Source organism: Lactuca virosa, chromosome 2, assembly GCF_052849685.1.
Source record: "Lactuca virosa cultivar CGN04683 chromosome 2, Lactuca_virosa_CGN04683_v6, whole genome shotgun sequence".
In the NCBI taxonomy this organism is placed as follows: domain Eukaryota; kingdom Viridiplantae; phylum Streptophyta; class Magnoliopsida; order Asterales; family Asteraceae; genus Lactuca; species Lactuca virosa.
The window spans coordinates 86,833,046-86,846,951 of NC_136427.1; the positions used below are offsets into that span (position 1 = coordinate 86,833,046).

Consider the following 13,906-nt stretch of genomic DNA (forward strand, 5'->3'; position numbering starts at 1 on the left):
GTCCCTGAATGGAAAAGTTTGCATTTCAGCCCATGCATGCAAGGTGGCAGCCAGGTGAGTACGCCCAGCGTAAGCTGGGGTACGCCCAACGTAGTGTTGGATAAGGAATCGCGGGTGCTAAAGACGTATGCCCAGCGTACGGGGATTTCGCCCAACGTACGTCCAGGATCTCCAAAACCCTAATTTTTAGGGTTGGCTCACTATTTAAAGCACCTTAAGTCTGAGGGGGTGCGCCTCACTTTCATTCTCAGAGCCTTAAACCCTAATTTCGAGTGGTAGCTTCATCCAAGAGCGTTGTCAGCATGGTGGGTGCATTTTGGGTGGTTTTTGGTGCATTCCAAGAAGTTGGAACTTGTTGCAAAGATGGGAATCAAGGAAGAGTTTGTGGATCTGGCATTTGGGACTCATTCTCAACCTGATGAAGGTATAAAGCTTTGATCTTGATCATTCATCTCTTAGATCTACCATTGTGAGCTTTAGTTCATTTTGGTCCCAAGGATGGAACTTTATGGTTGAAATCCGATCCTTAGGCTTAGAGCTGCCACTCTCAGTGTTAAATGAGTCCCTAAGGCAGAAAGTTGCCATCTTGGAGGTCTTAATGGGTTCATGCATGAGTTAAGACCATTTTCATGGAAGTAGATTATGATTTTTGGAGTTTGAGCTTATGTGGGTCATGCAAAGCCATCAAGTAAGCAACTTTATGGTTTAAGACGTTGAAGATGACTTGGATCTGTAATTGTAGCTTCTGAAGTAGAGTATTAAGCAGTTAATGGAAAGGTGGCTTAACAGAGGAGTACGTTGGGTGTACATGCACGTACGCGCAACGTACACTCCATTCAGCCAGTACGCTTAGCGTATAGAAGAGTACGCCCGACGTACTCATCAGTTATGGGCTTGGTGTGTTTTGGGCCTCGGGTTGGGCCAAGCAATGGACTTTGGGTCTTTGGGCTTTAGTGGGCCATCAGAAGTTAGATGTTTTGGGCCATTGATGGTTTTATGGACATTAGAGTGTTGGGCTTTTGTTTTAGGTTTGGGCCTTAGTTTTGGATCATACTGGGTTAGGGGTAGAATAGTCATTTTACCCCATGTATGGATTAAGAATTTTGGTATGGGACCCAATTGCTAGTTGGGTATATTGTTCGGTAGTGACAGCTCGGGAAGCTGGCGGGGCAGCAACTAAGGAATTCATGCGGGAAGTTTCTGCAATGCGAGGTGAGTATTCTCACCATATCAATGGGTCTAAGGCACCAAGGCCGGACCATTTTATGATAGTTGGTATACTTTTTGTGTAGATGTGTGTGGCATATTTATGCAGTGATACGTGGTAGAGATGGCTTTTACAACTAATGGTAGAGATCGCCTTTGTAGTTAACGGTGGAGATAGCATTTGGGGCTAGCGGTAGAGATAGCCTTTGGGGCTAATGGTAGAGATAGCCTTTATGGCTAAGGGTAGAGATAACCTTTGTGGCTAATGGTAGAGAAAGCTTTATAGCTGATTGATATGTGATATGTGGTAAAGGTAGCTTTTATAGCTAATCGATTTGTATTATGTGGTAGAGGTAGCTTTTATAGCTGATTGATATGTGATATGTGGTAGAGGTAGCTTTTATAGCTAATTGATTTGTATTATGTGGTATAGGTAGCTTTTATAGCTAATTGATATGTGGTATGTGGTAGAGATAACTTGTATAACTAATATGATATGTGATATGTGTTATATGGATTGTGTGTGGGGTATGCTCTGGGGGACTCACTAAGCTTTGTGCTTATGGCTTACAGTTTTGGTTTCAGGTATCATCAATTTGGGATAGAAGAGCTCGGATTGATCGCAGTGCACACACCTATGATTTCCGCAATGAATGATTTTGGGATGAACTCTGATAAATATTTTACTTAAGGATGATTTGAAATGTTTGAAATAAATGGTATTAATGTTTTAGCTATATTAAAAATGATATTTTTACCCTTGATTTTTGGGTCGTTACAAGAAGAGTTCATTTGATGTTTAACACAAGATATATGTCTTTTGCAAGAAGATAATCGTGTGCATATCGTTTTTGGATCGTTGGAGGATCTTGTGCAAGAAGCTAATCGGGTATTTTTCAACAGGTTCATCGAAGAACCATGCTTTGACAAATCTTGAATACATTTGTGTTAAAACATATGGAGAGGATGCTAATGGTGCAGAAAAAAATAGGTTGAATGTTTAGAGAGAGAGAGAGAGAGAGAGAGAGAGAGATGGGTCCACTCTTATTTTTTAATTAATAAAATCTTAAAATAAGTATTAAAAAATGTAAAAATAAAAATAAAAGGGCATTTTAGTCTTTTTAGTGTCTGAGGAACCAAAACTAAAAAAACTAGCTCAAAACGACGTCAATCCAAAAAAAATCAAGGTTTTGATCAAACCTAAAAAAAATGCATACCATAGGGACCATTTTTGCAATTTTGTCTGGATGTTATTCAATGATATGATTATATATATATATATATATATATATATATATATATATATATATATATATATATATATATAATATGAATCAAAATAATTAAATATTTATATATCAACTTAATATGAGTTTTGTTATTTTATAGTTATTTTATTATTAATTTCAACATGTATATGCAAAAAGAAAAAATTAACGATATAATTTTATTATGCACAACGCATGAATATTCGGCTAGTTTTTGATATAATTGTTGAAGAACTCTTTTAAGACCAAACGTATAAATTATAATTATAAATTCAAAGGGCTAATGGTCTAGAAGTAAGGAATGATTCTTTCAAATGAGAATAATTGATTTAAGTCTCGGTAGAGACATATATGATTATTTAGAAGTATGTTAGTTAGTTTTTCGTTTCAATAAAAAATAAATTCAACATTAATGGTTATATATATATATATATATATATATATATATATATATATATATATATATATATATATAATATTACATTAATGATATGTATAAATATATAATTGTATTGAATTTAAAAAAATAGGTATCATTACTTCAAACAAGGTGTAATAGCCCTAAATGATTTATATGTAATTTTTTTATTAATGAAATAATAAATTAATATATTAATGTTTAAAATTTAAATTGTTTTTATTTATTGAATAATGAAAAATGTGTTTGGAATAGTTGATGATGTGTCAATAGGATCCTTTATGAATGTATGTGTGTATTGGACTCATGTAGAAGTTTATTGCAAATGTGAGATCATTTATTTGAAAGTGTAGTTGGAAATAACTTGGAAATGTTAATGGGGATGGTGTAAGAGCACCCGATATGGGACCGTTATTACCCCGTTAAGGATGAGGTGGCGTCCATAATGCTGTTATGACGCAAGGAACACCACCCCCCTTGCTCGTTAAGCGGACGTTATGGTGAATGTGGTTGTAACGAGAACGAGTGAAAACATGTTATTTGATTGGGCAACGGTAATATGACCGTTTCAAAATTAAAAAAAAATTATTATTTTTTTTACCTATAAATACCTACTATCTATCTTAATTTTTTTTCACATAATTTTAATTTCAATTATCTTCAAAAATAATTATGGATCATTTCGACTCGTCTGACGATGACGGTGACGATATATTCTTCAATAAGATGTATCAATGCTATACTAACGAGATGCTACAACCAGAGTCCGCCCCGCTACTCACAAGACGTGCGATGTTAAATAGAGATCGTTAAGTTGGAGTGGAACGTCTATATCGAGATTACTTTGCAGAAAATTGTGTGTATGGGTCAAATGAGTTTGAAAGAAGATTTTGTTTGAGTATGAATGTGTTCCTACGTATCGTCAACGCCTTGGTCGTAGAAGATCTAAGATGTAATATTGCACACTATATCCCAACAGAGTTGTTGATATTCAGGACGCACATAAATGTGTTCCTACGTATCATAATATTTGCACAGAGTTGTTGATATTCATGACGCACATAAACACCGACAACTTCGAGAAGACTTGGCAGATTATATGTTCCATGGTAACGGTGATGAATAGTATTGTTTAGGAAAATTAAATTATGTAATATTTTTGTCTTTTATTTTTTTAATTTGGATGTTATATCTAATTTTAGTGCTATGAATTTTCTAGTTTTTAAATATTATGTTTTATAAAAGTATATTTGTTATAATTAAAAAAAAACTCAAAAAAAAAATTATGACATGGGAAATTAATAGGTGTTATAACATGCTCTTAACATGATGATCATTTCTTCACTTGGTGTTATAAGAACATTGTTTATGTGGCATGTGAGATAACACCAATTTGATGTTAAATCTTGTTGTCTATATCCAATGTTCTAAACTTCGAAATGTATTTGATTTGTTTAAGTAGATGTATTTAGTGGTCACAAATCTACCCTAATAAATGAAAATGTTTTTGCCACTTGTCATTTCTTCAAAAATTTTGTCACATGTCATTATGTAAGATTTTTTAATTACTTAAATTCCACATGTCATTATGTGGTATTTTCATTTTTTTTGTTAATAAAAAATTAATCAATTCTACTTATTAACACATCTATTATTATATATGTAAAGAATTTTTTATATTAAATGTGTAGATCAATACTATAATTAATGAAATATTTATTATTTAACATAATTTTATATTTTTCCCAATAAAATGAATATAATAATAAATAATTTGTTTTTTCTACCAATAAAAACATTTGTTATGATCTTTTTGTTACAAAAATTAAAATAATAAAATATTATAAAACAATATTGTCAAAATTGAGATATAATAAAACTTATTTTGTTAAACTTTGAGATGAGGTAAAAATTATTTGATGTTTACACCTTGATATAAAACTTTTAACGTTAATAAAACCGCGTAACACACGAGTCTTACACCTAATGGTCTATTTAATGGCGAGTGTTTGAAAAAATTTTGTTTTTAACTTTTGACAAATGACTGGATTTAAACAGAAAATTTTATTGATAAATAGGAGTGTTTATCTTTTAATTTAAAAAAAATTTGAATATTTACTAGTCTCAACTAATTTCGTTGTCAATATTTTAAGCGGGCCACAGCTTATAAATAAAATTTATAGGTCTCATCTAACTTTCTCAGTTTAGCTTTAAATCAGCACGTGTTAAATTAACCAAAAATAAATAAAAGAGCAGTTTTTTTAGCTAAAGGACGAATTAATGACACCTAGCTCACATCACATTGAAGCTATCTGGGCTATGACAACTTTTTCCTTCAAGTGAAATATTAATGGTAAAAATTAATGCTTATTAGTTATTACATTAATTCAAATGTTAGAAGTGATGCTTGCCTCGTTGGAGTGGAACCAGATGCAAAAAAAAAAAAAAAAAAAAAAAAAAAAAAAAAAAAAATCAGTGATCGATCCTCAACTTCCGGTTGATACAAGTTAAACTACACCAATATTTTATCCAAAAATAGGTAGATAGATGATCATGATATGATACCTTCAATGGAGGTGGGACAGGAAAGGCTGAAGAAATTAGAAACCCTTGGAGGTAAAGTCATCGAAATCAATCATACACCCTCTTACTGTTGTATGTACGGATGTACCTTCTGAAACTACTTATTTCGTATTTAAGATGATGAATGGAGTCAATTTCATCAGTATCAACCTACTATATTTACTCACGCTCCTGACAATTATCAAATACGTAAACCCATTCAATGTAAAAGAAATGATGACTTTCATTCTTGAAATTGTTGTACCATGTGGTGAAACCCATGTACACTATCTACCCTATCACTTGGTTGCCCAGAAATTACGAAGCTAATTTAATTCGTTGTTTTGTATGTCAGGGTTAACGTGCAAAATAATATCTTGGTAGATCATTTTCGAAGGTGTGAAATCTTCTCATGTAGTAATTACCCTTGTCCACAACGCATTCAAATGAACCCACAATTTGTTTGATTATCATAGATGGCCCCACAGGAATCCATAATTCCTTTGAGACATTTTAAGTCAAAGTTGATATTCTTCTATTTCCAGCTTTTGCTCTACTCTATTTTACCAGAGAAATTGTTCCCATGTGCAATCTTTTAGAGCGAAGATAAAATTTAATTGGGGATGCCGATGTGGATTAAATGAACAAAGAAAACAAATGACCGCATAAGCAAGACATTATCACTTCCTTGCCAATATCAAAATTACTTACCAGATTAATTAACTATTTATTTTGTTCATAGTTATTCTTCTTTATTTTGTTCATATTTAATCTTTTTTTTTCATTTATATTGTATACTACCCAATTTATTAAATTTATTCACATATTATCTTTAGTTAATTTATACAGTTACAATATGCTATATGATATATAACATAAAAAAAGAACTAAATATAAACAAAATAAAAAGTTCAAAAAGAACCACTATTTACGTGAAAACTTGAATTCTCTTTCAACGGCCAAAAATTTTCAAAACAAACACCACGTCACCACCCTTAGGTCATCATCTAAGCAAGTGACACAGTAATAGTAATAACCAAAAAAAAAAAATTGTGTGTAATTTGAGTAATAATAATAACCAAAAAAAAAAAAAATTGTGTGTAATTTGCATATATGCATATGAATAGTTTTTATTTTTTTTTCATAGTTTAGAATTAAACAATTCATCTAACATGTAATACATACAAGAACAAAAACGTCTTAAATTCTCGTTCTAATATATTTTATTATATGAAAATAAATGAAAGAGGGTTATAAGTTACCGAGGGGAGCGGGAGGGTGGGGTGGGGGTAAAGTTATTTTCTTATTGTATGCAGAGGTTTTATTCGTTAGTTTAGATAGTGTTTGTTAAGTTTTTTTTTTTGTGTGGAAAAATCAGTATTTTCTTAATACACTTGAAATGTTGATTTTTGTCATTCAAGTTTAATTGTGAACCGAAAAAGTAACGTGATATCTGATTTATCCAAACTTTATTTGGTTCGGTTTTGGTTAATATTTTAAAAGTAAAAAAAACAAGTTAATTAAACCGAACCGAGTAACTGATAACATATTAAACCGATAAATAAAACTCAGACATACATTGATAACCTTGTATAAAAGTACGAAAATACCCCTCCCCCTCCCCATCCCACCCCTTCAATAACTTATTACTATTTTTCGTTGAATTTTATATAAAAAATAAATGAGAGCGAGAATTTAAAAAGTTTCTATTCTTTTAAAGTGGATTAGCCGAAAATAACTAGATAAAGTTATTTATGTAGACAAAATATTATCGATCTCAAACACTACAAGATTCCTAGAATCAAGATTTATTAACTTTTGTCAATAGCTAGTTAATCTCTTCTAATGCTCATTTAGCATTCGTGACTGGATTAGCCTAGGATCATGAATCCAAATGGTGATTAGACCATGCAGAGTTACAATGAGATTTAGCTCAAGTATGGCTTGAGAATTGCAATCACCATATACATTTCATTAACTATGTTTTTCTTTTGACAAGCTGGTAAACCAACATGCTTATGTCAACAAGAACATATCACAAAGTGTAATTCAATGTTTTAAAACCCGGACTTTTAGTTGACTCGGTGTGATGACCGGTTCAATGGTCAACCGGTTCAACCGGTTGAACCGTCGGGTCAACCCGGTTTATGGTCTTTTTCTATTTTCATATATTTTTACTTTCCAACATAATGCATAGACATATAAAACCAATAATTTGATGTCCACAAAGTTTAAACATTGAAAAACGTATCAAAACATGGTATAGATCAATCTAAACACAATAAACAACCACATAGAGTACAAATAACAAAACAAAACATAGTTTTGCCGTTCGCTACTTGTATCCAAGCCCTATTAAAACGGGTCAATCCGGTTTTAACCGGTTCGACATAAACGGTTCGACCGCGGTTGAGGGGAAACCCGGCCGGTTCGATCCGGTTCGTATTTTTGCAAAAAATCGTTCTCAATTGACCCGCTGTGACGCCGTCTACCCATTGTCATGGTCCAAACGGTTGAACCAGCCGGGTCGACCCGGGTTTTAAAACATTGGTGTAATTTCCATGGGAAGCATAAGAGTCATATTCTTTACAAAAAATGGGTTTTTTATTAATTATAGAGATAATACTTTTAACATTTCACAGTTGTCCTATCAAACCCTTTCGGTAACTCCACTTCAAACGCAAGAACGCAGTGAGAGTGGCGAGAAATGAATGTCTCTTAAAAGGCTACCTCATTAGGAATCAAAAAGACCTACCTTATAGCAATAAAGTGGATGCGCCCAGTCGTGGTAAGACTAACAATGTACATTAGGATAAAACATGCGAGGACACAATGTTTATTTTTGGTGTTATACATATACATACTCTTTTAGTGTAAAGGCTAGTTTGTATGTAACTTTATCAAAAAACTTTTTTTAGTGTAAAGGCTAGTTTGTATCAAAAAACTTTTTTTTTACTTGAAGTCAACAATTAAATTGAAAAGTTCTAATTTTTTGTCATTTAATTAATCTTATAATTAAATCAAACATAACTTTATCTTTACATATAAAGGCTAGTTTGTATGTGATTAAAATTGAAAAAGATGAGCAACCATAAATAAAAACGAATTTAGAAGAATCTAGAACTTCAGGTTTCACAGCGAGCGGAAAGAATTGTCACATCGTGACACTTAGAAAACACACAATTTAAATAAATTATTATTTAGGTTCTTAGTTGCAAGCCACAATCTAAACATTAGTTAATCAGGAAATGGCGAAGAAGTCAGTCATGAACCATGTAGATACCTGGACATGGTGGAGGACCAACCACGTCATGGCGAAGAGGCAGATCAACTTAAGCGTCGATTTTAATCCACAAACAAATTCAATTGCAATCAAAGAAAATTTCAAGTCTTTTAAACGTTTTAAAACAGAAACCTTATACATAAAAACCTTAACATACTAAAAAAAGTATAAGTGCAATAGGGCAGCAAAAAACATAGGGCAGTGGAGGACTAACCAGATCATGGCGAAGAGGCAGATGGGTTTTTAAGAAACATTCATTTTGAGCCACATTAGATCAAACCTAGGGTAGTGAAAACGATAAACATATCTGATCTAAACTCGAAATCTGAAGGATCTAAACTATCTAGTCTATGCAACTTACTAGAACTCTAAAGAAAAACATACATTTGATTTCTTTGTTGGTTGCTTCTTCTGTCGAGCTAGTAGATTGAACTAGAGAACCAAAAGGAGAATTACTTTTCTATGATCATACCCAAGACGCAAACAAGAGACAGATCCAAGTAATCCTCAAACTTCAAGCTCAAGCAGAATCGAATAGTAATTATCAATGGTATTCATTGTGGAATATTCCATATTTTATTTATTTACTATTAATTAATTTACAAAAAAAGTCCCTCAAATAAATATCTTTTCAGATCTGCTTCTTTCTGTTCTTGGTGTAACCTAAAAAGACACCGCTATTCATAGTAATATTACCAAACTTTGTTATGGCTATGGGCACTAATATCCATCAAGAGGTTGTTCGTTTAGAATCCTATCGTCTTCGAAAACCCTTCATACCCACCACCCTTCGCTTTTCATATGTCTGTCGTCAGGATTTCAGGTGATAACTCTGGTGGTCGTCTGACGAAAAGAAGATAGAGAAGACACAAATATGAAAAGCTAGGGTTTCAAAATCTAAAAGGGAGGCGACGTTAGGTTTTTTGCAAATGTTGGCAAATCGCCAGAGAAAAAGAGAGACAAGCGGTGTGTCACCAAACCTCCGTTAAAGTTATGGTTTACAAGACGGGCATCGTCAACCCTCCATGGTTACGATTTCCTCAAGATCCGTCTAAAACCCTTAATGGCGGTGCCACCAAACCTTCATCGTTCCAACGATTGATACGATCTTCGAACAAAATGGTGGTGACGTCGGTGGTTGTTCATGGTGAGAGAATACAAACAGAGAAAGAGGATAATCTGGTGGTCGTTCGACGAGCTAGAAAAGACGGAAAAAGGGTGATAGCATATATGAAACTTAACTCCATTCGAAGAGCATTGTTGTGGTACCGACAACAGGTCTTTAGCACTAGTCTGACGATAAGGGTGGCGCTAATGGTCTGTCGATTTTTCAATGGACATTGGAGATGGAGAGATATGGATTCTGTAAAAGAGGGATGAGGGTGGGTAGGTAATTAGGGTTAGGTTTATATTTTGTTTTTTTTGTTTTATTTTAATAAGATAAAGTAAATAACAAATAGAAAAATAACAAATAGAAAGGGCAAAACAGTCATTTTAAGTGCTGTCAATCTTGAAATGGACCAAACTCGCAATAAAATTCTTATTTTGGACCAATAGTGTAACTCCAAAACATTTTGGGCGCAAGTCCCAATTTTTGACAAACCACAAAGATCAAATTTGCAATTTTGTCATATATATATATATATATATATATATATATATATATATATATATATATATATATATATATATATATATATATATATATATATATATATATATATATATAGGGTGAGTTCAACAGAGAACCATAATTAAGCAAGGAACCAATCTTTTTTTTTTCAACTTTTAGAACTTATTTTTTATTAAAAAAAACTAGAAATATAGAAATTCATAACTTTTTATCCTTTTTTCAATGATATCAAATTCGATAATTTTTTTTCGTCAAATTCACAATGTGAATCTTTGAAAAATCACAATGTGGATCTAAATTCACACGGTGAATCCGAAAAATATATTTAACATTCACAATGTTAAGTTATGAATTTAGATATTTTTAGTTTTTTTTTTCCGATAAAAAATAAACTCTAGAACTTGAAAAAAAATTGGTTCATTGGAGAACAATAATTATGGTTCTCTATTGAACTTTTCCCTATATATATATATATATATATATATATATATATATATATATAGATTCAAATGTTTGTCACATCTATTGTGTGCTAAAATGCACCAATAAAAATTTACTAATAATTATATGTATATTAAATGTTATCCATACTTATAACTCATTTTTATGGAAACTAATTAAATTCGTCATTAATGTCAACAATAATATTCTTTCAGAATGAATTCGTATGTAGAAGAATGAGAGTGTATTTTAGCAGAATGAGAGAATGAGAGTGTATTATAATAGAATACACTCTCATTCTTCATATTCCATTCAACTTTATTGTATTTTAAATGAGTGAATTCTGAAAGAAAAAACGAACTCATACATAAAAACTTAGATACGAATTCATTCTGAAAAAATGTTATTGCTGACATTAATGATGAATTTAATTAATTTCTATAAAAAGAGAATTATAATTATGGATATCATTTAATATACATACAATTATAGAAATCGTTTAATATCTATATTTATTTAATTAAATAATTATTTAATTTACTAAATTATTATTGGTGTATTCTAGCACATAATAAATGTAAGAAACACAATAACTTATATATATATATATATATATATATATATATATATATATATATATATATATATATATATATATATATATATATATATGGAAAAGTTCAATAGAGAACCATAATTATTGGATCTTCAAGGAACCAAATCTTTTTTTCAATTTCTAGAGCTTATTTTTTATCGAAAAAAAAATCTAAAAATATATAAATTCATATATTAACATTGTGAATGTGAAAAATATTTTTTGGATTCACCGTGTGAATCCGGATTCACATTGTGAATTTTCAAAGATTCACATTGTGAATTTGACGTAAAAAAAAATCGAATTTGATATCATTGGAAAAAAAGATAAAAAGTTATGAATTTCTGTATTTTTAGTTTTTTTTTTTTTGATAAAAAATAAGTTTTAAAAGTTGAAAAAAAGATTGGTTCCTTGGTTAATTATGATTCTCTATTGAATATATATATATATATATATATATATATATATATATATATATATATATATATATATATATATATATATATATATATATATATATATATATATATATATATATATATATATATATATCCCTTAGACATAGTTTCTGCAAACTACAAAGCCAAACAAACAAAGTAGTGTAGATCATACACACGCAACTTACAAGGAAGGTAGCTCCATTGCTTATAGGTATTTTTTTTAATCTGGATTCTTAAATCACATATACTCTACTATGCTCTAAAATTCTTTTTAACTGATTCGTTACAGAGGAAATTAAGCTAAATTTTTTAATGGCAACTAGTGATGTGGAGCTTGCAACAGAACATAGCATTGGGCATTCTGTACTCCAGCTTCTAAATGATGATAAAGAAAAGGGACGGGATCTTCGCAATCGTGGTCTACCATTAATTTTCATGGTTCCTAGCTGTTGGAAAAATAAGAGCTGTGAACGTAGGAACTGTTGGCAATAACCGTTGGTAGACTTCTTGTTTCAGTGTGTTTCGAGATCTCAGCCCAAGATCTTTTAATCCTAGGATGGTCTCCATTAGACCTCTACACAAACAAGATAAACATTTGCAAGAATTTGAAGTTCAAAAAACGACATATGTACATCGTTTTTTGTACAGTTTAGGTACAAGCCCTGACCAAATGTTAGAAGAATGTGTGCTCAAGGTGAGTCGTAAAATAAACTTCATCAAGGCATGTTATGCAGATTCAATGATCTACAACGATGAAGAACTTGTTAGAATGATGGTAATAGATGCTTGTTTCATACTTTATTTCATTCATAATATTATAGAACGTTTTGGACCATTTCCCTTAAACATGTTGCTTACCCCATCTATAAATTTGGACCTACTGCTTATAGAAAACCAAATACCGTTTTTTGTTCTTAGAGACATCTTTGAGTCTACAATTCTGAAATATAATCCGGCGACCTCTCTCAATCTATATATGCATAGACTTCTCATATCGTACAATATTTTTGGAGATAATTCTGTAAGTCGTAATGTTAGCCTAGACACTAACCATGATCATCTTCTTGGCCTTTTTCACAAATATTTCCATCCTGTGAATAATATCCAAACCGGGGTTCCTACAATCCCAAAAAGGCACTCGGCCATGGAACTGGATAGGGCAGGGGTGAACTTTATGCCTAATCAAGATGATAATTGGGCAATGGCCATGAAACTCGAATTATTACCAAGGTTTTCATGCTTCCCATGGTTTTGGAATAAGCCTACTCTGAAGATGCCACGACTGCTTGTTGATGATCGCACTGAACTGTTTTTAAGGAACCTTATTATATACGAGCAGTCTTCTCTAGTTCCTAAGTTTGTTACAACATATGCATGGGCTATGGGTATGCTTATAGAAACTCCACAGGATGTTGCCAAGTTGGTAAAATCAGGGGTCCTAGTTACAGTAAGCTCGGACCAGAACGCACGAAATTTAATATACAACATATGCAAAGAAGTTGTGTATGAGAATTTCTTTTACCATCAAGAGTGGGACGAATTGGATAACTACTACAATAGTTACTGGCCGAATGCTGTTGCAGGATTGAAGCGCACATATTTCAGTAGTCCATGGAATATGATTGCTCTATTTGCTGGAATCACTTTGTTTGTTCTTACCGTGGTTCAGACTATCTTTACAGTCATGGGGGAAAATCCCATAATTGTAGTTAAACATTAGATTTTTTATTGGTCTTTTCTGCCTTTGTTGTTCACGCTTTACTGCTATGTTTTTCTTTCTTTTCCACATTGTTTTCAAGTATAAGTATTAAGTTTGTCAGTTTTCATTATCTTGTTCCAGTGTCCTATTTTCGTATTTTGTTTAAAGGGTTAATTGCTTATTTATTTTTCTAATTTGTGAGACAATCTTATTTCCTATATGTACTGAATATTAAACGCCTGAAATCTTTAAATGTCAGCCGAAGTACAAGTGAAATTTCAGATAGCTGATTACTTCGGCAGATAAGAATTCAAACATCGATTTTTTTATTATTTTTTTATTTATTTATTTTTTTGTTGTT

General features: G+C 31.6%; 1 protein-coding gene across 2 annotated transcripts; it reads left to right on the forward strand.

Moving 5' to 3' along the window:
- Window positions 1-11,969: 11,969 nt before the first annotated feature.
- Window positions 11,970-13,675, forward strand: LOC145159255 (UPF0481 protein At3g47200-like). Of its 2 annotated transcripts, none has more exons than XM_079078192.1 (2): window positions 11,970-12,057; window positions 12,136-13,675. In XM_079078192.1, the coding sequence occupies exon 2, from the start codon at window positions 12,403-12,405 to the stop codon at window positions 13,564-13,566; it is 1,164 nt and encodes a 387-aa protein (XP_078934318.1). In that variant the 5' UTR covers window positions 11,970-12,057; window positions 12,136-12,402; the 3' UTR covers window positions 13,567-13,675. The 2 variants fall into 2 exon arrangements, with proteins under 2 accessions (XP_078934318.1, XP_078934319.1); XM_079078193.1 differs by having other exon boundaries at window positions 11,989-12,057; window positions 12,170-13,675.
- The last annotated feature ends 231 nt before the right edge of the window (window positions 13,676-13,906 follow it).